General features: G+C 36.8%; 1 protein-coding gene across 6 annotated transcripts in view; it reads right to left on the reverse strand.

Annotated features, from left to right (window-relative positions):
* utrn (utrophin) overlaps positions 1–25,539 on the reverse strand; it is a 301,041-nt gene that overhangs the window by 188,203 nt on the left and 87,299 nt on the right. For 4 of the 6 annotated variants that reach the window (XR_016093863.1, XM_088929485.1, XM_088929509.1 and 1 more), the window contains exons 39-55: positions 23,412–23,546; positions 22,970–23,122; positions 22,292–22,465; positions 21,805–21,981; positions 20,730–20,902; positions 17,178–17,328; positions 15,059–15,234; positions 14,106–14,271; positions 13,569–13,718; positions 11,999–12,160; positions 11,319–11,420; positions 8,037–8,151; positions 7,145–7,353; positions 6,123–6,240; positions 5,130–5,335; positions 4,397–4,551; positions 2,194–2,383 (exon numbers count right to left, since the gene is read on the reverse strand). Coding sequence is in view for 5 of the 6 variants with exons in the window: in XM_088929485.1 (XP_088785611.1) it covers positions 2,194–2,383; positions 4,397–4,551; positions 5,130–5,335; positions 6,123–6,240; positions 7,145–7,353; positions 8,037–8,151; positions 11,319–11,420; positions 11,999–12,160; positions 13,569–13,718; positions 14,106–14,271; positions 15,059–15,234; positions 17,178–17,328; positions 20,730–20,902; positions 21,805–21,981; positions 22,292–22,465; positions 22,970–23,122; positions 23,412–23,546 (2,712 nt within the window). In the remaining variant the exon portion in view is untranslated. The remainder of the gene's footprint in view (positions 1–2,193; positions 2,384–4,396; positions 4,552–5,129; positions 5,336–6,122; positions 6,241–7,144; positions 7,354–8,036; positions 8,152–11,318; positions 11,421–11,998; positions 12,161–13,568; positions 13,719–14,105; positions 14,272–15,058; positions 15,235–17,177; positions 17,329–20,729; positions 20,903–21,804; positions 21,982–22,291; positions 22,466–22,969; positions 23,123–23,411; positions 23,547–25,539) is intronic. The other 2 variants (XM_088929492.1, XM_088929501.1) reach the window with 2 other exon arrangements.

Genomic DNA, 25,539 nt, shown 5'->3' on the forward strand with positions numbered 1-25,539 from the left:
AAGTAATGGTTTCTGTGATAGGGGAGATAAATGGTTTGTCTCTCTTTTGGTTATAGAATATCCATTCACAAACATGAGACATGATCTTTTCCCAAAGAGTTACGATCAATGGACTCTCTCTGATGGCCAGCATATGAAATACCGGGTTTAATTTTTGTACCAATATAAATCTCAACAATGTTCAGGAAAAAAAAAGTTTTCATTTTTGTTCCTTACTCCCATTTCATTTGAACGCTACATATAGAAAATCAATCAAATGCTCAAAATTCTGAGAGCTTTCTCATATTTTTATGACTTTCTGAGAGTATTACTGAATACCAATGCCAACATCACCCTCTGCAAGACAAAACACCAGACTTCTAAACAAAAAGTCAGATTCTGACAAAACTAAAACATGACCATATACACTTATATAATCCAGTTAAATTAGAGAGGAAAGACAAATACAAATCAAAAGACAACTACATACTAGACTAGTATATACTGTATATAAATCTACAAAAGCAAAGATCCAAACTTGGTATTACATTTTATTTTGAGATATATTGCTTTTAACACAATTTTTTAAATGAAAAATGTTTACTTAATGCAAGCTGTTTCTAAGTGTCTGAAAGTTGACCACAAAGGGAAAACCCCATATCCCTATATCCATTGCCCTTAAACTGACGAGAGTTACAGTAATGAATATTTTACATACTGCATTTCATTTTTTATAGATTTGGTGCTTGGGCCTACTCATTGCATCAATCTGTGAACTTTCACACTAAAAGGTGCCCTTTTCAATACTTCACACCTACACTGAAAAGCTTAAACATAACCATAGGCGCTTTTTGAAAAAATTCAATGAAGAAAGCATGCAATTTCTGACTAAAAAATAAACCGTTGATAAGAGTTGGGATCTTATGCAGCTCTTCGGAAATACAGTAAAACCTTAAAGTCAGTGTTGAAAAACAAAATCACTGCTTCGACAGAACACAAACACAGTTATCACAGGTTGTTTAGTGGAAAATCAATGTCATCAATAAACCTCAATGAAAAATAAATCACAAAGACCCTGAATCTACACTAAAATAAGTACTCAGCTTCACATTCAACTGCACTGAGAATATAGGCAAAAGAGAGAAGGGAAAATATTTTTTTAAATGTTCAGATTTCAATTATTCATTTTTAAAGTTTTATCACCATACAAGCCACCTTAATTTGACAATGCCTGGCATGAAAAAAATAAACTATGTCCAGTCACTAGAGATGTGTGAACATCCCACCCCACACACCATGAACTGCTTTTGAAAACTGATAAACATAATCAATGTTCTGTACCAAGTCACAAATGAATAAATGAAAAAAAAACTGCTCGGTGCGAGATTACATCTCCCTCGATTTTAAATTAGAACACCAAGTAAGCAGGTAGGAAAAACCTTAATTTCAGAACTCAGATTAATTTATTAAGTTTATATAAATGTTGAATAAGAATTGAATCTGAAAGTTTCCCCTTTCATATAGTACCATTTACATAGTCTATATAATCATTATTTTGTCAAAATAACATTTTCATTTAAATTCTTAAGTTATTCAAACTTTTTACTTCAATTATCACCTAGAAAAGTTATTTTTAGTAATAAAAGTAATGCCTGCAGCCTGCAGAGAGCTTACAGTACATATGCATCCTTACACAAAAAATTTTAAAAACAGATCTATGGTTTGTGAAAGAAGACACTGTCTGTAAATGTACCCCCCTCACAAAAACATCCATCCATTAACTTTCTGACCACTTAATTCAATTCAGGGTCGAATGGGAGCCAGAACCTATCCTGCAAGCAAGCCTGCAACCAACAGGCTCAAGGTGGAATACACCCTGGACAGGACAACACAAACAAACATAGGGAGAACAATACAAACTCCTCTCAGAATATCAGGACCCAATTATATGGGAATATAGTCTGGATTTTTTATTTACATTTACGAAGTGTTGCTTTCTTAGTTGTGTTTCTAGTGCTGCCCCAGTAGAATGTCTTACAAGAAAAGATTTCCTAAGAACAAATCTTGTCGCTGCCTTCTACAAGTTTGCAATGTTTGATTCTGGTTTTCCTCTGGCCACCTAAAACTCCACTTTTCATTTTGTAGGATCAACCATCATACCCTCATATTCAACACACATCTTCACCGAGATGCTTCTGCAGAGGCGTCTCCTACCTCCAGCTGACTCCTGAGGTCCTTAATGCGAGCACCGTCCTGTGAAAGGTCCTCCCTCTGTGAGGTGTCTGATAGCATGTTGGCCGTGGTCTCGGCCTCCGGCAGCCACTTGAGGAATCCCTCCAGTTCCCTCAGCGATCCCTGGAGGGACTTCATCTCCATGTCTAGGGAGCTCTGTCTGTCATTCGCTCTGAGGGAACAGAAGCACAGGACAAGGTTTCAGACCTCAGCAGAGTATTTTTGGGCTTTCTCAATAGTGCGATTGGGTCATTTTTCTAGTTCCCTCGGTATTGCCTTCTCTGTTAATTTTCTTAAAAGTTCTTAATTCAAAGTGGATACACTTCTCAAGAGTTTTGCTAACTCGCTATGAGGTTGCTGAGTAACTTTTCTGAATTAAGCGAAGTGCTTTGAATCTGAAGGGGCTCTTCTAACTGCACATCCAAGATAATGCAGTTTTTCTGGCACAGTAGTGAATGGAACCGAGGATGGCTTGTTTGCACAGACCCCAAGACCAGAGACGACACAAGGGAAAAGGTCTAAAAAGGACTGGAAGTTAATTAGCACAAGTTAATTTACCCAAAGAATTTGGATGGGGATGGTGGAGGGTAAATTGCCTAAAATCGAACAATATCGAGTGACAAAAGCACATTGTAAATCTAAACTAAAAAAAACATTTATAGTATTAACTTACTTGCAACAGCATGCCCAAAGAGATGACATATTCATTTTTTAATATGAAATCATTCTTTTGAAGTGATATTAGGTTGGCACACACCTACACAACTAGCCCACCAAGTCCCTGTCAAGTGGGTACATTGCCCAGCTCCCACAATCAAAAGCATTGTTTTGCCTTTTCCTGGCAAATCAGGAGTTGCACTGTGATTCACATAACTCCTACATCCAAGGCATCAAGTACTGTCCTTCCTGACAGTTTTGTACTACTATTGACTTAACGTTTTACCCCTCTCTGGCTCTGCCAGCAGAGAATGCTAATGACCTGTATTGTGAGGCTGTTTCTTCTACACCTCCCAAAGTCGCTGCCAAGATTGCAGTGGTCTTTGATTCGGATACTAATTACAGTTTGATATATCCTGCCCTAGGGCCAGTTCATCTTGCCAGCTCCTGTCAGTCTCTTCACTCTGCACATCATATTCTGCTGTGTTGTTCCCCATCCAATTCACCCAGCTATTCTAGGACCTTGGATATCCTTCTCTTCCAATTCCACACAATGTAAAGCCAAACATCCCAAAGAGCCACACTTTTTGCCGTGTTAACCCTTCACCTTCCTGACTCCCACGGGACAGTGCTATTGAAAAAGTCAGTCACATCTTTTAACTTCTGATCTTTCCTCATCTTCAGTTGCATTTTAAATTCTGGTGGTGAGAAGGCACATCTTCAAAAAGGTGGGGTCAATAACCATCCAATAACAGCTATTTTAAATCGACAAAAACACATTGCCAGCAAGCAGGATACCAAGGGGATGTTTTGTTTATATTCAATCAATTGTACAGGCAATATACTGGATTCTAAGAGTCAGTATATTAAATGGATGACATGAAAAAAAATGTGTTCCATATCATCCCAGCAGCTAAAAAAAGAGATTTTAACTACACAGCTATACTGTGCATGAAACAAAAAAAATCAGACTTACAAAATTAGCAATTTGGAAGCTCACAAATTATAGTTTCTATGGCAGGCCATAAAGGTAGACTAACAAAGGCTGACTGAAAATAACACTGGGAGATTGCATCTAATGAGCAATGATAAAACAGCACTATTACGTTAATGACACAAGGGAAGCACAGAATTCCACCACTGAAGTTGGAACTTGTACTGTTAACAGTTTCCAAAAAAGCTAATGCTGCCTACTGCAATTTCACATGCTCACTCCCATGCTCTAATTTTCATATACTCTAGTTTTTTCAATGTAATTAAAATGTCATTTTTTAAACCTTTTTTACACCAGTTGAATTAATTCAATGGCAACCTGAAAAGTGTTCAATTACACACGAGGGGATTTACTGGAGCAACATGAGCAAAGCACCTTGCTGAAGGGAGAAACAGCAGCATCGCACCCAGGTGCTGGACACAAAATCCAGAGATCCTGATCCCTCAGTCCTAAATCCTCTTCCCCCCTGCTGCCCATTCGATACATGATGATCAATTTACAAGTCACTGCCCACATCCAGACACACAAAGACACCTGTTTCTGATGGCATCCCAAGCTGAAGTATGTTTGTCCATGATCTCCTTCACCTTTCTGGTGTCATCAGAGGCATAGTCACGAAGCAGCTTGCTAGACAGATCATTGAAGGAAGCCACTGTAATCTGCCCCCTGTTCAAATCCTGCAAAAACATCTGTGAAAACATTAAAACAAAGTTTTTCGAGGTTTCATCCTCATTTGAATTATTTTAATCCACTACTGCACTAATCAGCGTTTTACAGTGATATTCCCCAACTTGGTGTCCCTTCTTTCTGAAATGAAAAAACTGAGTATTATCACAATAATTGCAAAACCTTTCAAACATGTACAGTACATGCTCAGACCATTAATGCTGTACATAATAGTCTGTGTTGCATGTTCAGACTGGCCCTCCCCTGATTTAAGTGTGATGCAGGCACCACCTGCTGTTCATTTGTGGTATTTTCTTTAAAACATCACTTGTAACAGAACGTTACATCAAGAAAATAAGAAAAATGCCCACTCTTCGAAGTTAAAAACTGAATTTATGGGTGGACATTCACAAGGCTGAAAGAAAGCTTTCTGTGCATCTCTAATTATGTAAAACAAATACATTATAGAAGAATAACTTCACATTAAAAACTGTTTTTTTGCAAAGCAACAATTAATACTTTTTATTCTGCAAATGCAGGACAAAAATAAACTCATGTCATGCAGCGAGTCTGCTGTGTTTACAGTTCTGCACAGTCCAACCTTATTGTCATTCAGCTGTTTGGTCAGGGGTTCCCTTGATGCCTGCAACAGGTTGTGCAGGCGTGCCTCATTTTGTCCAATGAGAGCCATAACATCTCTCCTCTGGTCTTCCCACTGGTTGCTGTCAGTAATCATCTCTTCCAGCTGCTGCAGCCTGGCTTCCACACCATGCTGAGTACTGTCCCACTGGCTGCGCACTCTCTCCACTGGGGAAAGACACAGAGGACTAGCTGCTTGTGCCAGTGCTCAACACACCTCCTCCCAACACGCTTAGCTCAAGGTTTACAACAAATATGGCATTTAGACTGTGTTTAATTTCTGAAGGACAGGATATCACTGATTGAGTTTCTAAGTTATTTTAATTTATTCACTACTGCATTTCAAATATATTGAAAAATAGAGCACTTCCAAACAGCAAAAAAAATCACCATCTAATTATTGTCAGGAAAAGGACATTAGTCAATGCCACTACTAAAAGTCACATGTTTTGAACCAGATGCAGATGTTTTCTTGTGGATTTTCTGACACATGATATATAGCCAATTTGGCTTAGTCCAGCTGCCAAAACACTAAAAGTATGAAGGAGCTGTTTTATTGATAAGTGGGTTTTTAGTGTTGTTTTACTGATAAGACATTTGACTAATATCCAAAATTAGTCAAATTAATGTTTCTAAAAATCTACATGTATGTTTATGATGCTCAATATATGTTTTCTATTTCCTCTTTTAAGGCTTTATTTAGTGCTGAATTCCAAGATGTATTTCTGTGTTTGCAAAGAACATTTTTTACACAACTTTTTTGAAAAAGTGTTTTAAGTCCACCAGTCTCAAAATGTTTTCTTAATACAAATGTTTTAGCTCTCACGAAAATGTGATTCCTGAAGTCTAAAGGCTTTCTGAACAGAGAAACAACATAAGGAATAGGATAGTGAGTTTAAGAAAAAATAGTGACAATGATGCAACATAATATAAATAAAACAGATTTCTCTCTTACATTTCTCAGTAATGGCTGTACGCACATCCACATTAGAAGTCTTGTTCTTGATATTCTGCGCAAGAGTGAAAATATCCTCCAGCTGAGGGTGTCTCTGCTCCAAATCAGTCTTTGTCACCTAGAAAATAACATGGTTCCATTTTTTAAATAGAAAAGGATAAAAGCACAAAAAGTGTAATAAAGACTTGAATGACAGCATATTTAAAGAGTAGTTAAAACATCTGAGTAATTTAACATTAAATCAACCATAATAGGAGGCTATCACTAGAATAAAAAATAATACAATTATCATTCATGTCTAAGTAATTTTTAAGAAACACCACTATAATAGCTATCTATACACCTTTACAGCTTCATATCACAAATGTTCACAGCAAAAAATCTAAATCCAGTAAAGCACCATAAAACCTGGAAAAAACCCTGCATTGAGAGAATCTTTTAGTAAACTCATTTGTATTAAAATATTTTTAAAACCACTGTATATTTTCAAATACGTTTTTAAAACCACTTCAACACTAGTGCTACCAATGTATTTCTAGCACTAAAACTTAAAAGGAAAATGAATTTACAGGTAAACTTACTAGATATACATGTAATGTGTGCTGATAATAGTTATAAGCTTAAGTTGTAATGTCACCACTGCTGTTAATGATAAGGTCAGACAGATTGCTTATACAGGAAAAGGAAAAATAGACCAAGCAATTTTATTCTTATACTGTATGCCACCTTTCAATTAAGTATTCTCAAAGCACTTTACATGAATTATACATAAACGTACAGTAGGCAGAAAAATAATAAAATACAGAAATATATTCTTTATAACATTAAAAGAAAGAATAAGGTATTGAAGGCCATCGAAAATAGGTAAGTCTTGAGGCGAGATTTAAAAACATCAGCAGATGGTGCATTTTTAATATGGTCAGGAAGTGAATTCCAAAGATGGGAGGCTACCACTGAAAAGCTCAGTCCCGTGCAATGGCTAACTAAGGCTGGAATGTAGTTATCTAGTTTTCAGGACTTACCTTGAGACGGCTAATTGTGGTTTTGATCTCCTCCACATCTCCAACAGTGACAATGTTTGACTTTAGCATCTGGTCAATGAGGACCAGCCAGTCAGCAAGTTCGGTGGCTGTCTCATTCAGATCTGTAGGGGCTACAAGCTCTGGGCTGCGAAGTGTCTGGTGGGCAGAATCTGAAGTTACCAGGCTAGCCATCTGGACTGCTGAGGGCACTGAAATTTAAAATAAATCATAATCAGCAACATACTACAAAAATCACACTAAAATACTTTTAGCTCCACTGTTGTTGTTATAAATTTTTGTCTGACCCTTTGATCCAAAGAGGCTCAGATTTGTGTCTATTTATGTAGTTGGACATGTTAGTGTCCAGCTGAGCTTAGCAATCTGACCTTAGCAAGAGGTACAACAGCAGCACCTCAACCTGGATTTGAACCACACCATAGCACTGTACCACATGCTTCTTTTTTATAAATACGGGTTGGGAAAAAAAGTCACAAAAATATAATTAAAAATAAGTTCAGTAGTGGAACAAAACTAATAAAAAATAAAAAGAACCCAACATTAACATCAAACGTAAAATTAAATGTGACCTTACATTGAAGATGTATTACGCACAGAAAAAAATAACATGTATGTATTCATTATTCCATAGAGGTTTTTTAAAAGTTACTGTACATATGACATATGACTGTACATATGTTTTTCAGAACTTAAAGTGTATTATGTTAAGAACATTTACAAGCCATGTGTTATTTCAAAAGTACTGCAATAAAGGTAAATGATGCAAAAACAATCCCCCCTCCCACCACCTTTTTAAAAAGTCTGAAACAAAATGTTTGACTGCTATGGTCAACACTTTCAGGGCCAGGGGCCAAGAGGAATCCCATCCCTTTACCTGTGACCTTCTGCTGCATGACCTGCTGGGTCCAGCTGACAGGAGACACCTGAGCCGCTTCCTTCACCGTGAAGTCCAGAGCCTTCCAATCAGCAGCCAGCTGCTCCACTTTACTCTGCACACAGGCACAGCAGAGACCACATGTTAACACCAGATTGCTTTAGCCCCACACAAATACTGGGCATGCTGTGCTGATACCTTTCATTAGAAATTACGTGCCCCAGGCTGTGTGTTCGACTACAAAGATCATTTAAATGAAAAACATTCTTCAAGGACAACAAAAAGTACATAGTATGAAAATAGGCTTCCAGCATTAAACCAACTGGGAACCTGAGAAAGTATTATGAAAAATGCTTTCTCTTTTACAAAACGCCTCCAAAGGTATTGCGACAGCAAATGCAAAACTTATTTTTGCTTTACAGTGAAGCAATTTGTAATGGTAATTGAGTTTACCAATCTCTTGTGTAATCATTTAAGATGCTTTACAAAGCCTTTGCTGGAGCACCAGTAAACTTCAAAATTGATTTAGACATATTTGACTTCATCTTCTGTAAGGAGGAGTAGGATAGAATTCCTCCTAGGCAGTGTGAGAGACTGATCAACTCTTACAGGAAACATTTAATTCAAGTTATTGCTGCTAAAGGGGATGCTACATGGTTTTTTTCCATGCAAAGATATTAAATGCTGGCTGATTTATTTTTAAATAATGACAAAGTAGAATTATTGTGCGTTACTTGTCAAATGAGTTTAGTTTTATCTCCTATTAGGACTTGGTGAGGACTAGGTGAAGGTGAAATCTGTTAAGCATTCTGAAATATGTTAAACCATAAAATCTTAAAGGGGTGTACTTATTTTTTGCTTTTTCACCAGACAGTACATCAGCAAAAACTAACGAGCCAGTTCCATAGGCAGCCACGTACACCCTGGCTATGACATGATCTCTACTGTGCCTTTCTCCACACTTAAACGTTTCCATCACTTTAGTAAAGGGATATTTTAAGTCTCTTCTGTCAACAAAACTTCATTAAAATTCAAAACTTCATAGCTGTACTTTGCAAAATTCTATGCAGAAAGGCTCTATCAGCTTTTAGAAATTATGGCCCATCCTTTTTTACCATACTGCTTTATGTCTGTGATATATGATGGTTTCTTGCTTCAGGTCCTGCTGTAATATTTCAATGGGGTTTAAGTTCAGACTTTGACTTATCTAATCCAAAACACAAAATTGCTTCTTTAACCATTCTCTTGTAAAATAGATCTGCTTGTAATTTTTTAATCATTTGCTTGCTGCAAGAACCACCTTCTCCTCAGCTACAGTTAAAGAACCGATGGCCTGACATTCTCCTCAAAAATTTGCTGATACAACGCCAAATCCATGGTTCCATCATTGGAACCATCCACGAAGCTGCTGCCTGGATCCTAAGGGCAGCAAAGCAGCCACAAACCATGATACTTCCAACTCTATGCTTGACGTTCAGGATGAGGAAGGCAGTGTTTTGTTTTAATCACACAAAAGATACAGTGCAGTCCATAAGTATTTGGACAGTGACACAACTTTTGTTGTTTTGGCTCTGTACTCCAGCACATTTGAAATGAAACAATGACTATGAGGTTAAAGTGCTGAATGTCAGCTTTAATTTGAGGGTATTTACATATATATTGGGTGAACCATAAAGGAATCACAGCCATTTTTATACATAGTCTTCCCCATTTAGGAACCATGTAGACCGCAGGGTGAGCACCCCCTACTGGTCCCACTAACACCTTTTCCAGCAGCAACCTTAGTTTTGCCAGGAGCTCTCCCATCCAGGTACTGGCCAGGCTTAGCTTCAGTAAGTTGCCTATTGTTAGTTGCAGGGTGACATCAGTAGTCCTTTGGATCATCCAGATCCTCTTTGGCGAATTCAGAACAGCACTCGATACTCTTTTAGAGAGTAATGGTTTCTTCCTGGCTAGCACCCCATGAAAACCATTCCCATTTAGTCTTTTCCTGAAGGTGGAGGCATGAACACTGACAATGGTGCAGTGAGAGAGGCCTGCAGATCCTTAGATGTTGGAGTGGGGTTCATTGTGATTTCCTGGATGACGTTCCACGTTGTTCTTAAGGAGACCTGAACTGGATGGATGGAACCTCCAGTTTCATTGGCAAATATAAACCCTTTTGATTATTTAAGAAAATACCTGCTTCAATTAAACAAAGCTATCACAGTAAGAAACTGCAATTTCCTTTATTATATTATGTGAATATTAGGGGTTCACAGTCTTTATTTTCATCACTGTTAACACTGCAAACAATCCTTTCAAACACAAAATTCACAGAAGTGGAAAACTAAAGAAGCCTATTAGCACTACAGAAAATAAAAAAATACTGCATTTAAACAAGACACTATTGAGATTAAAGGAGATAGCATTGGGTTATGATGAGATACCACTGCTAACACATCACCAGCAACAGGACTCTCTTCATAAATGCATTACTCTGTTGACTAAGGCAGTAACTTGTGTGGTGTCCTGGAATCTTTTTGATTTTGATTTGCATTCCTGTATGTCTTTATATTAATGTCTGTTCAAACCGACACAGAAATACTGTTTCTCCTCCCTTCACATTCCACATTTCCTGACTTTTGCTGTGTAATTCCAACTGAAATGCATTTGATATAAGCATAGACTGAAATCTTTCAGGATTTTGTGCTTAAATACTCAACGACCCAACAACAATAGCAGTAATCCAACAGTAGTAATGGTAACAAAGGCAGTGATCCAACAGCAGGTATAATCTTACTTTTAAGTCATCGTAAATGTATTCTGTTCAATGTTTAAAGATTAGGCAGCAACATGTTTGCATGTTTCTGGTTTGCTCACGAAGAATGAAATACTGTATGTTTGTAAAGCTGTGTCATTTCAGATTTTCAAAAAAATTGTGAAAATGACATGCGTAAATGCGACACTGATAAGCATTCCTGGGTTACAAAAGGCAGTACGTACAGTATGCTCCTTTAGATTAATTCATTTGCACAAAATCGTGTTTGATGATATTCTTCTGTTAATGACAATGGTGCTTCGCATGAGACAACATTATTTTATATATATTGCAGGATATTAATATTAGGCTTATATCTTGCTAATAATATCTTGTTTACTAAGTAACTATGACATTTAAACACAATGTTATTTAGTAAAATGCAATATTATCTAATTCAAACATTATACTTTTTTTTCCCTGTGATGCTAGTATGCTTCCATAGAAAAGTACTGTATATATACAAACACAAGCATGCTCACCTTCTCTTGGGGAAGTAGCTGGTGCCTTTTCTGAAGCTCAATAGATCTGGCAAGTAGATCTTCAAGCTCTCTCTTGTGTTCCTTCATTGTCTTCTCCAGAACCTAGAAAATTAGACAGTAATAACATTCTAAATTATGACTGTTTTTAAAACTTTCTTCAAAAGAATTTTTAATGTTTAAATGCCAAGAGAAAAAAATTGCAAATGCATATTGTATACACAATACAGAAAATAATCAAAATTATTTTTGTTTCCATGTGACCCTTTAGATAAAAATAAACTTATATGGATATTTTTATATTTAAAAAGCATTTCTACTGATGAACAGGTCTATTTCCATGCTTAATTCAGTTTGGATTTATATGCATTGACCTGCAGCTTCCATGTTTCAGATTTTATATTTGGTTTTGGAAAGTCCCTCTAATTTCTATAATCGGAAGGGGTCTGACTAAAACATTACTTAGTGAAACAACAATTCAGGGTGGCAAATGGAAAAGAAAATCCACCCACTCAATCAAGAAATTACTATTTTCCATCTATTTTCCATCCATTTTGGGGTTTTCAGAAGTATTCATGGTGTTTTATTCCTTAGTAAAACTAACAAAATATCCCCTTAACCCTATCTCTTTATAGCTAATCTTTAATATGTAACATGCACACAATATAACATTAACATAGTACCTGATTCTCTGAGGCTGACAGGTGACCAGGCGTTCGTGAGCACAGCTGCTGCCTTGTCACAATCACCCAGTCTGACAGACAGTCCATTTTGTCCTGGAATTGTCTGTGACTCTGCAAGTTCACCTCCACTTCACCTACTTTATCCAAAAGCTCCTTTGTTACCTAGATAAAAAGGTTGTGGTTAATAATAAATGTGTTAAATTACACAAAAATAATCTAATATTCAACATAATGAAATTTGCTCCTGAAAACGTTACATATGTATCACATAAAACCATCCGTCAAAGGTGAAATCCACATTAAACAAACATTTTTGCTAAGCTTCCATTATATAGACAATTCTTATCTTTTAGCAACAGGCAAAAATGTTTATAGTTTCCAATCACTGAGTCTCAGGGTCATATATTCACAAAATTAAGAAATCCTTATTAAACTGTGCACAGTTCTTGTTCTTGCCTGATGCCTCCCTGTCTTTCTGATCATTTCCTTGGGGAACTGCTCAGACCTCAGATAATGAATCCCCATAACAATGACAATGTCAGGAAAAAGTACATTTCAACAGCAGGTGAAGTAGTAAACCCAAGAGTAAAACTAAACTATATGAACAATACATTTAAAGCCATAGAGAAAGGAGAGATATTTAAGCGAGTTATAATAATGATATTAGCTGCATAATCTCCAATGTGTTTGAACTGTGAATTACACAAACAGGATCTATCTCCGATTTGTGAAGCCTAGGGTAAAAAGGACTTAACCAGCATACTGCAGACTAAAATCTGTACTATAATCATGCAATAAGTCCTTAAGATAACCTGAAGCTTACCACCCAGTGCATAATACATGACATGAGGAGTCTTAAAGTTCAGATTGTCCAGGGAGCCAGTGCAATTTAAAGACATGAGCTATTACTGTTGCTGAGTATGTTAGTTAGCACTCAAGCCACAGATGTCTGGACTTGCTACAGTCTATTTAGTACCTTAGAACAGGGATTCCCTGTCCTTTTCTTGGAGCCCCACACATCTGCTGTTTTATTATTCCAGCCAAGGTCTCGGTTACAAAACTAATCCTATTATTTGGATAAAGGTTTAATTTGATTTTTTTTGTTTTGAGCTCCGAACTTGTTGGTAGTTGCGTTTTAACTATTGTGTTTCATAATTAAGCAAAGATTACCAACTTTCAAACTGGAGGGAAAAAAAAAATTGTTGAACTTGTTGGTTTTAATTAAGTAAAAACCTCAGCTGGAAACAAGCAAAAGGTGTGTGGGTGCCCAAACTCTACACTGGGAACCCTGCCTTAGAATATAACCTGATAAGTAAGGCATAACCGTATTCAAATCCAGATGAAATAAAACTGATTAAATATTAATATTTAAGTATAGGACAGAGTCTAAACTGCCCTTGAGACTTTCCAAAGGACTTTCTGTACCATCAACAGCAACACAGAAGCTTTGCAAAAATGATGGCAGGAGTCTCCGGGCATAATCTTCTGAAGGTTTTGTTATATCCCTATCCCATATCACAAACAGCCTGTTCTGTGCCCAAGACAAGGAGAGTTTCCCAGCCTCCCTTACCTTGCTCCAGTTCATGTTGATGGCTCTCAGTCGAGTGACATGCTTGTCTCGGTCCTGCAAGCTGAGGGTTTTGCTGGACAGTATATGAGGACCGTTCTTATTGAGCCAAGTTAGCTTTTCATTCTGGACATCCATTTCTTCTGCCAGGGCCTTGTGAGGGGCAAAAAATGAAAGTAGAAGAATTGATGCACCAAACATTATTTATCATCTAGGGGCTTCAGGGCTTTTCAATAACATTTATTAATAACATTATTACTCAGACTGTGGGGACTGAGTTAATGAAGAAATGAAAAAAATAGACTTAGGACAAATAAATCAGATTAATTGTTTATTTCCCTAACATTGGCTGGTTGTAGGCTGTGGTCTTTCATGATCCCGGTCTTAATTCCCCAACAACATTAAATTAATTCAAAGGAATTCATAATTGAAAGTACAGTTAACCCATTCAAACTCACAGCTCACACACAAGCTTGCCCTCAACATTACAGAAAAGCAAAGAAAACATTTCTCTAGAAAGTAACCGCAGTGGTGTCTTGCCTTGAGTTCTTGGAGGTTTGTGTCAGCAGCAGTGACTGGCAGAGTTCCCACAGCACACTCAGCCTGCTCTAACCAGAGAGCCAGTTCATCTGTCCTCCTCAGCAAGTCTGCCAGCTGTGGGTCCCCTGCCCTGAGGCTGGTCACAACACAAAGCATGGTAAGATTTCTAGGACAAGAAGATACAGTGAAAATATAGCACTAGTGGTGGCTGAGCACCACTTGAAAGGAAATTATTTAAATTAAATCTCTGAAAAACTCTGAAGTTCACCACCGACACTGACTTTTTATTGCCTCACAATAGGCATATTGAAAGAAATCATTATTTCACAAAGAAATGTAATTTAATCATACCATAGATCTACATTTTATCTACCCACATTCTAACCATGAAACTTAAAGTTGAGATCAATAGACTCCTAAGGAAAGTACAGCACAAACCAAATGGATTTTAAAATAAATAATTTCAGTATTAACAATTTAATTATAATTCTATACCTATTTGTTCATCACTAATCTATAGAAATAAACATCCTTTAGAGAGAACCAGAGGACAGAGGGGGATGATAACGAGTAACAATAACCTGAAGAAAGGTCATACACAGAGCGAAAGACTAAAGGCCTTTGCACGGGATTAATTTACTCTTTGTACTTCTATCCAATCTACTTCACAAGTGACTTTGTTTGTGTAAATGAAATAAAGAAGTCAATAAAGAAAGCTAAATTATTTAAAAGCAGTTTCTACTAAGTTTTGTTTGTGGTTTCATACAGTTGCCTGCACTTTATCAAACATTTCATCTTAAATGCTTTGGGAAATCTTGTTGCCATCTTGGTCAATCATGTAGCCATCTTTCTTTGACCACTGTGATTTTTGGATTCTATGTGGGGAAGGAGGTGAAGTGGTAGCGTCGGCCCTGCAGCTGTAGGGATATCCTGAAGCTAACAGCTGAGGTTACCTGTGCTGCCGCTCCCTGATCTCTTTGAAGACGTTCTTCCAGCGCCTGTTGAGACCTCCCAGTTTCTCCTGCAGCAGGCTGCTGTCTGGGGCAGACAGCTGTCTGATGATGCCCTCACCCGTCTGGTTCAAGGTGGAATAAATGGGCTGGTGGCTTGTCAGACCTTCCTCGAGCTCCTGAAGATACACCAGTTACACTGAAACCTCAGCTGATCGCATTATCTCATGCTCTCCCAATATTACTTACTGGTTTACTTCTTCTTATTATTACTGGTTTTTCTTTTTCTTATCCTGTTAACTGCTTAAAAATCTCTATGAATCAATATGATAACATCAGGAAAAATCCCCATAGAGTTGTTTCTTAATTGGCAAATAAAATAACACTGGAAGAGCTTAGTTTATTATTATGAAAATGCCATTATGAGGTTGTTGAAGAACATTAAAATATTATTTTCATGACAATTTATCATTATATTAAAGCACTGAAACTAATGGCCTCATCAGATTTCATTTGCTTTTCTCATGTTAGAAACTTTAAAATCTAACACCAATTACAAAAGCTGATGCTTTGACAGAGAGACTCATTAAAAAAATCTGCTTTAAACTAAAGAACTCAAATGGGATTACAGAATCTCTTATGTGAAGGGTTTTGAAGAATTACATCTACAAGAAAAACAATAAAGCTTATTCAATTTACAACACAATTATTCACCAGACATTTCCTTTGTGTCAAGTGTTTTGGATAATTATATTCTGGCTATGGAGCTACATCCGAGGCAATATGAGATCAAGTGAGCCTGTTCTAAGATGTATTTTGTTGTTTGTAATGTCTTTAAACAGCAGGGAGCAGCTGTTTTTTTAATAACTTTATGAAGTATATTCATTGAATTGAAATATACTTCACATAAACTGTAGCAGTTTATTCTTCACTTCAAAAAGCACAGCAGCAAACCCGGTATAGAACAACTAGCAAAATTTAAAATAGAGAAACAATTAAAAATAATTTTGATTTTCATATACAGTAATTAAAATTAAAATTTTAGACTGCAAACTTTAATATAGACAAAACAAATTCACTTATCATTGTAAAAGAAAAACATATTTACCAGTGGGCATAGAGTATGCACAGATATTTTAAACATTGATAGCAACTTTTCTTACTTCTTTCCGCCATTCTTATAATTTACCAAAACTATAAGAAAGACAAAGATGAGTAGATCTAACTGAACATATAGAGGTTGAAAAAAAGAGAAAGAGAAAGGGACAAAAAGTTTCAGCTGCCGAGTCAAATTCAGATTTTCAGTGTGGAATTAATGTCTACATGTTGCTTTGCAGCCTGAACTCTGAGGCAGTTCTCCACACAACTCTAATGGCTGCAATTTCTGTATCTTGGTATTAGAAGGCAGTTCATGACTGCAAAAGGGAAAATACAAGGTAAGTATCATCTAAGCAGCATCTGATTTCCTACAAATCTTAAAGATCCAAGTCCAATCTACAGATCTCAATATTAGAGGTGTTATAAAAATACAGACTTCTCGAATAGATAATTATAGATATTATTAAGCTAATTATTAATAATTCAATTTTAAAAGAGCTGCCATTTTCAATGTACTTAGCTGCTCCTCCAAAATTCTCCTCATTACAAAAGTCAATATTTTACATTTGACATTTTCATGACTTAAACAGTAATGCAGGCATGTCTCCCTGTCCAGCTTACAACAAACTGCCTTTCTCTTAGTATATTGTTCAATAAAAGTTATTTTTATATCATTCAAAAAAGACTGAAATGGCAGCAAACAGAGGTGGTATGAATTTTTCCAGGCAAAGCAAAAAGTTAAGTATTTTAAATGTTACCCTTGATATCTTTTATTAGTACTTACAAGTTTTCTGCTACCCCCTCCCATGCTTGATTGATATGTTTGTGGAATGTTAGGGTTAGTTTTACATTTGTTAATGGCTTCATATTAAACTTTTTATTTTTAATTCAAGTAATGACTTTTGTCCTAGCAGCATAAACAGGACTTTGTCATGAAGACCACTGCTGCAAACTAAACTTAAGCCAAATACTGCATAACTTTTTGCTTATTTAACAGCTGAAAGGCTAAAGTGTGTTGATGTACCTGCTGATGCATCTTTGCCTTTTCCAAATCCAGTGCTCCATCAGGACCTTTCCCATCAGCCAACACCTGCTCAGCCTCTGTCACCCACTGGCTCAGGTCATTGAGGTCACAGTGGAACTGACGCCACTCCTCCACTGACTTGTCAAAGCACCTGCAAAAGGGGTGAGGGCAAAATGCCTTTACGTTCCTGGAGTCTACGCTTCTACAGTGCTGTGAAAAAATAAGTACACCCCATGAAAAGGTGTGTGTTTTTCAACATATTTGCATCTATGGATATTTGATCTTCATTTCAACATATTGATAGATAAAGTTGATCTAATTTAACACATAACATTGAAACGTATCATTTATTCAACAAAAAAAGTCAGAAATGCAATTATCTGCTGTGAAAAAAATAAGTACACCCCCTAGCTTCACAACTGGTGTTGTCCCCTTTGGCAGAAACCACTTCTTGTAGGCATTTCTTGTAATTGTCTATCACTTTCCTACATCGACTTGGATAAATTTTTGTCCACTCCTCCTTCAGCTGTGTGATGTTTGATGGCTTTCTTGCATGTACTGCCCATTTCAAGTACCCCCACAGCATTTCTATGGGGCTAAGATTCGGACTTTGACTTGGCCAATCCATAACCCTTCATTTCTTCTTGAGTTTATTAGATTAGATTAGATTTGCTTGAGTTTTTTGGGTCATTGTCTTGTTGCAAGGTCCACTTACAGTTCAGCTTCAGCTTTTTGACAGATGGCCTCACATTCTCTTCGAGTACTCTCTGGTACAATGTGGAATTCATGGTTGACTATATGATGGCAAGCTGGCCAGGCCCTGCGGCAGAAAAGCAGCACCAAACCATAATGCTTCCACCACCATGCTTTACAGTTGGTATGAGGTTCTTTTGCTCAAAGGCAGTTTTTGGTTTTCGCCAAACATGACGTCTGGCATTGCAGCCAAACAGCTCTGCCTTTGTCTCATCCATCCAGAGCATATTGTTCCAATTGTCCTGAGGGCCTCAGAGCACTCTTTTGATCTGGGCATGATGTAGCCACACATCTCAATTGCTAAGAGCAAACCAGACCACAGGTTTCTGATGTTTATATAAGGCAGTGTCCTCCAAGATACTCTCTAATGATGTTCTAATCATTTTCACCTGTTTTGGTGCACCCAATTCTAATTTTAGGCATTTAATGCAATGATAAAGGTGGGGGTGTACTAATGTTTTTCGCACTTGGAAATTGCATTTCTGTTGATTTAAATGTACAAATGAGTGCAAAATGTGATTTTTCAATGTTATTTTTTAAAATTAGATCACCTTTATCTATCAGTATTGTTGAAATGATGATCAAATATCCTTTTGTGCAAAATTGTAAAAAAAATATTTTCATGGGATTTACTTACTTTTTTACACCACTGTACATCTCATTACATTAAGTGTTTTTTGTCATGATTTTTATTCTAATACAAAATATGATCCAGTTCCTGTGCCATCTTTCCATTAGGTCCACAAATCACATAGCTGTCACTGCTATAAGAAAAACAGCTTGCACAGATACTGTATAAGGAAACATATAATAATACAATCTATCCAAATATGATAAACTATAAATCAACAGTTCAAGCTAAGCAAAAGTAAAATTTACATGTGTTATTAAGTATAAGTAGTAAGGATTGATCTAAAAGAAAAGGGACGATGTACAAAATCTCTATTTTTGATTTTGCTTCCAACAAAGTTCAGGCACACCTGAATTCAATTATACACAGAACCATTCAGATTTAATGGTCTGATCTAAATTGGTGCTGTACTGTACATAATATTTGGTGTTTCATCTAATGCACATTTCAATAAGCATGTGCAAATAAGCTCTTCTCCAACAGGGACCACTGACATGAATACACATTAAAAGTCTTCAATTCTGTCTCTTAATACATTGTAGTTGTATTGGAAGCAACTGTAATGGAAGTTTGATTAAAAACACATAGCACCAAGCAGTTCTTATTTTGTGTTAAAACTAACAAACTAAAACAAATTATTGTTGTCTTATTACCTAAGTATGCAATTTTTTATTCTCTTAACATTTATCTTTGTCTGCCCTTTTAAAGTTTAAATAGACACAGTGCCTTTAGACTGGTATGTTGGCTTACTGGTATATTAAATGAATAAATTAGTTTTCAGCAGGTAATTCATAAAGTTCAAGCTGTGTATGTGGTAGGAGACAAAGAACATTATTTTAACTCATGCACACAAGAGCATTCTTGCACTGAAAGTTTCAAGTCCAACAGACTGCATTGCATTTACTCCCAAACTCAAAAATCCCATGCTAACAGGCAGCAGCGGTGTGTAAACACTCACATATATTAAAAACTTGTTCAGATTTACAAAATCTACAAAACAAAGAAAATTCAGTTATCTTAAATATCCCTTCATTTTATGCAGTGCCAAAAACTTTCTTAACAATAGAAAGACTGATTTAAGAAGACATACGATTCAGCTAGATACTGTAGCCATGTCAGGGACTATTAAAGAAACTGCTCTGAATGGAGTGCACAACTCAGAGGCTATAACACCAGTTCAACCTTTGTGACACAAAGAGCAAACACCTACCAGAGCAACCCACAGACTAACATTGAAAGCACAACTGTCTTATTGTCATGTGTCAAGAGTAAAAACATATTGTATGTCCACATGACCTATGAAGTATCCTTATATGATACTACAGAAATAACATGCACTGACATGTACAGTGTCTGCGAAAGTACCATCTACGTATATGTCTTTTTCACACCACAACCAACTGACTTAAAATGATAAATTATTTAAAATGACAAAATGACACCAACTATTACTACTACTAAAACCAACTATTTTGAACCTTCAAATTCAAAATAAAATAGATTAAAAAACAGAAGTAGTGCTTCTTTGATATGGGCTGTACATTTTAATGAGCTTTACTCTTCATCACACTATTCAATTTCTTAATTTGCAGGGGTTTTTTTTACGACTTCCCAGCAAAACACTTTCTCACAGGATTAGAGTCCTTATAGATCTGTGCCTCTGGAACAGAATTTGAAAAATATTTTAGGACTAAAAAAATGTTTATCCAACAATAACTTTAGTAATCGTGTACCCTTGGACAGACGAATGTAAGGTACAATGGTACACACATAATCAACACAAAGACAAACCTTCAAAAGGCAAAGTGTTAGCCTACTCTGAATAAAACTAAACTGAGACTATGTCAGCCTAAGACATAGCCAAATACATCGATCTACAGATTTAACAACTTATGTTAAACAAGTAAAAACAAAATACAGAGTACTACAATGAAAAATTATGACAGCTATCAGAAGATAAACACTCCCTCTATAAGCACAATGCATTTCTAAGATTAGAAAGAAAGTCCTTTTTTTTCCTTCAGTATACTGTACCTCTTTTACTCTGAACAGATGAAGCAGTGCCCACTCCACAAAATGCAACCCTTAACAACTTTTAAGTAAATGAGGCCTGGATGTATTTTCAAATTGCATAGCGGAAGACGACAGGCAAGACTATGCATACTCACCCTTTACGATCATTGTACATCCTATTGACTCTGTCCCATTCTGCATTCAGCTGGGTAAGTGCATCCCCTATCTGCACAACCTCCACTCTGGTTGCCTCCTGAATAGCATCAGGTTGCTTTTCATGAATAATGGCAACTTGCTCCCCGAGTTTCTCAAGGCTGTCCTTTATATTCTGCAGTACAGAAGAAAACAAAATCTTCAGCTGGCAGGAGATCAGCAATGAGCTCTAAGTCCCTGCTAAAACGCAAAAGGGTACACTTAATCCTGATAACTGGAAAAAATAAAATGAACAAAACCTCTTATTCTCACAATGGAAAAGCACAAAATTCCTCTGAGTAATGGACAATATCAACTTCAATCAGAGGCTCCCTGACAAATAATCTTCACAATCTCTGATCATTCATCTTCTCCTGAAATGTTGAAGTGACACCCAACTGAGCCAGGCAACTCAATTTGTCCCCTAAATGAAAATGACAAATCTGCTAGAAAAGAGCAATTTTTCTTTCCCAGTAAAATTAAAAACAAAGTGTGCTTTAAAACAAGTCTTTACTATGATGGCTTTCATGGAATTTGCCAATTTAACCTGGAGGCATATCTCGGGGTAAAACCTTCTGTCAGGTAATTACATAGAGTTCTAAACAGACTTTTACTTCTATGTTTCAGATGTTGAAAGGAGTCAATCTTATAGAAGAAAATCACTATGTAGAAAAGGTTTATCTTACCACAACATACAACAAATGTGCATTTAAGATTAGATAAATAACAATACCCTGCTTGCTTAAATTAATCTTGTAAAGCATCCAGCACCCTTATTAAAGAAAAAGTACAGACTTGCAGTCTTCTTTTTGTAAAGAAGTATGTCATGAAGAAGTATTTGTAATGAAGTATAAATCAAATAGTATGTCAAAAGATCCCAAATTAATCACAAGCATTGACTTGTTTTTCAAACCAAACCAACTACAGTGGTAAAAAAAATGCATCCATTCTTCATCAGATCCTACAGATCCATTAGAAAGCATTCACATCGGCATAACATACTAAAGAGTCTTCTTTCACCCTACAGGTCAATTCTACCTTCAGTGCATCCTCCTGGCTGGAGAAGTCCTCATACAGCCCACTGCTGAGCTCTGGAGAATTTATCAGGAGCTCAATGTCAGCCATGGCCAACAGCACCTTGTTAATATCGAGCAGATAGTCTGAGGGCAGGAGAGATGACACAATGTCGTCCACACCACTCTGATGTTCCTTCTGCTGATCAACAACAATACAATTAGACTCCACGTGATGGCAAAGACCAGAATGCGCAGCTGCCAATAATTTTTAATTCCAGACAACCATAAAATAAAACTGAAGGATGCTAATGAATACACATCACTCAAAGAAAAATGAGAATACAAACAGAATATGAGGTAACATTAATCACACACATCAAGTTCAAGAAAGAAAAGGCCAAGACAAGCAACATGACAAGGACTCTCACTTGAACATTTTCAAGGGCCTGTTAACAAAGGTAAGTAGCATAAAATATTGTTTTTCTCTACTGTTCACATTAGACACTTACTGTGCTCTTGAAGTGTGTTTTTTGAAATATCACAAACTGGTTTTCAATCTCCTGCCACCGCTTGTCAAATTGCACAATGTCCGACTGTTCTGTCTCATACCGAGATAAATCTTTTCTCCTCTCCTGAAGGGAACTGAACTCTTCTTTTCTCAACTCCAGTTCCTGCAACAACTCCTGTGAAAAACATCAAAAATCATTTTCATTAAATAATGTGTTGAATGACAACTCATAGGTTCTCCTGGAAACCATTAGACTAAACTTAAAGATAGAAGCTACCCCTGCTATAGATACACTAAATATATAAATACTAATTGCTGAACTTGCTAAAGTTTAAAGATGTCTTCAATATGATTCAAATATATGATTAAATAATTTAATTTTATGATTGCTCACAGAATATCATATACGATAATTAATAACTGTATACACTACCACATGTAGACCATTCTTATGTAACAAGTCTAAAGCTTCTTTCTTCGATCCAAAATCACTTTTGGAACTCCCTTTGGAATACTTTTTCACAAAGCTACCACCATTTACAATGAGACTGAAGTCAAGGCAAAGTGTAACTACTAAAATAGTTCAAGATGCTTTGCAGAACACAAGCCACAGATTTAAGACCCACTCAAAAACAAGACAACTCTGTTACCATGGTGGCTAACCACAGCCAGCTATTACCTGTAACTTCTCATCATCCTCAATGCCGTGCAGCCCTGACAGTCGATTCTCCGTCTCATTCATCCAACTGATGAGAGACTCCTTCTCCCTTTTGTACTGGGAGAATGCTGGGGCTACTTCAGGAGTATGTTTAGTCCTCGCTGTTTTCAATTCCTACAAGAAGAAATAATAGTGTCACTGTAGACACATACTGTAGCTATCACAATGACAGTGTGTCACGTGTACAGTTAAGTAAGAAATAAATTTTTAGCAGTCTATTTCTTTCTGAATATTATAATTCCTATACTTTTTTACTTATGATGAAACAACAGTTCATCAAACTCAAAAGAAACAGATATATCAAATGGTATTATTAGTTTTGACATACAGTAAGAAGGTTATGCATTAGTTGGTTGGTTTTTATGTCAATACTGCAGAGCTGCAGTGGCAATGCTAAGCTCACCCTCAGTGTGGAGTACTTGGTCTGCAGCAGAAGGAGTTTCTTGCACAGCTCCTCTCTCCCATCATCTGAGGTTTGCGGAAGCAGCCATTCTCCTCTCTGCAGCACATCTTCAATCTGGGCCTTTTCTTCATCCATCTGAAAAGTTAGCACACGTGTTTCTGTAGGGCTTGGCCTCAAAAGCAAGCTCACTAGGTTTTCAAAGACACAAAGTCTTTTACTTCTAAAAACTAGGATGCATTTTAAGTTGACAAAAGGCAGCTCTAATACCAAGAATATGACCTTGATCATTTGTTTTCTTGCTCTGTAAACCCTGCACAATGGCCTTGACAAACTGAACCATTGAGTCTGATCTGATAAGCTAAAAACACTAACGGTTTCAAAATGCATGTCCTTCTCAGAGGTTTTTTATGCATTCTTTAGCTTGGCCGTTTGACAGGCATTGTGCAGTGCCCTTCTGCAAATATCATCTTAACATTTTTTTTACTGAAAGATAATACACAATCAGATTAATGTTTTCCCCTTTTGGAGAAGGAAAGCTTGAATTATGATTTGATTACAGCAGAAGACAGTTTACATTGCAATACACATGAAGCTCAATGCTTAATGGCACTGGCAGAATACAGATTTTTAAGAGGCAATTTCAAGTCTTGTAGAAGTTTTGTAGAACAGAATTCCATTAGTGAAAACTGTACATTATAATAATAAAAAGTCCCCAAAAATCTGTTATTGTATCAAAATGTTCACACCAGGCCAACTATTTTAATGACCAAAATTGACTTCATTGTTACAGCTAGAGGGGACAAGGAAGTTTCTCTAAGAGTTTAGATCAAGTTAGTGACACCTAGAGATGTAAACCTTTCCAGCTTCAAAGCAGAGGGGATGTTTGCTGAGATGTGGGGGATCCCCAGATCAAAAACAATTGGAAAGTATTCCTTGGTTTACCTAGTTAATTTAAGTTGTGGTTAAATGATTGACAATGAGCATTTCAGAATTACGCCATATAAGATCACACTTAGACATACAAAAGGAGAGCAGAAGAGGAGAAGAAGAGAGGAGAGGAAAGAAGATGAGACCACACAAGAGGAGTCAGGAGGAGTTGGAACTTGATGCTTGTGTTCATCCCTAAGCAGGAAAGACTGTCTTTAACTGAGGCAGCTTTTACAGAAGTAAAACGCTGGCAGTTTTGGCCTTTGTGTGCCAAGTGTTTTGACTTCAGCATCAATTCAATTATCAATTCAATGTTTTTGAGATAGAACAGTGTCTGAAGTAGAAACAATTAATTATTAAGAATTTGTGTATGAAAAATGGCCAGCACAGTGGTGCAGTGCTTGGCATTGCTGCCTCGAAGCACTGGGGCCCTGGGTGCTATCTGTGTAGACCTTTTGTGTTCTCCCTGTGTTCAGGCTGGTTTCCTCTGGGTGCTCCAGTTTCCTCCTACAGTCCAAAAAAGGGTAATTGGCTTCTGGGAAAATTGGCCCTGTTGTGAGTGTGTGCATGTTTGTCTCTGTCTGTCCTGGCGATGGACTGGTGTCCCATCCAGGGTGTAAATGGATGAATGGATGTGAAATACTGAGTGAGGTTTCCTTACAACAGTTAAGGGGGTAGTCAGGCTTTTAAAAACTGAGACTGAGTTATATAACTGTCAGAAACTTTGTGTTATAGGTCTTTACCATACAAGATAGTGGAATCACACTGCGTTATGAGCAAAACATTTAACAAAAACATTTCTAAACATTTGGACTCCATCCATCAACTATCAGACTAACGTATAAGGCTCAGCAGGCCTCTTTTGCTGTGGCTAAGATCACTGCCAATGCCTCCTACATTGACTCCTGAATACTAATAGGTTTCACGGCAGCATAGCCATGAAGAAACCACTGCTCTTTAAAAAGAACATTGACAGCTATTTTTAGCTTGCTACAGAGTACCTGGACAATGCACACAATTAATGAAACAATGAAACAATGGTCTTTGGACAGATAAGTCAAAAGTTGAACTTTTTGGCCACAATGAAAAACTTTGTGTGGCAAAACACAAACACGAACTTCCAACAGAATAATCTTATGCTGTCTGTTAAGCATAGTAGTATTATCATGGTTTGGGACTGCTTTGCTGCTTCAGGACCCAG

This window comes from Atractosteus spatula, chromosome 2 (genome assembly GCF_055471065.1).
Source record: "Atractosteus spatula isolate fAtrSpa1 chromosome 2, fAtrSpa1.hap1, whole genome shotgun sequence".
In the NCBI taxonomy this organism is placed as follows: Eukaryota; Metazoa; Chordata; class Actinopteri; order Semionotiformes; family Lepisosteidae; genus Atractosteus; species Atractosteus spatula.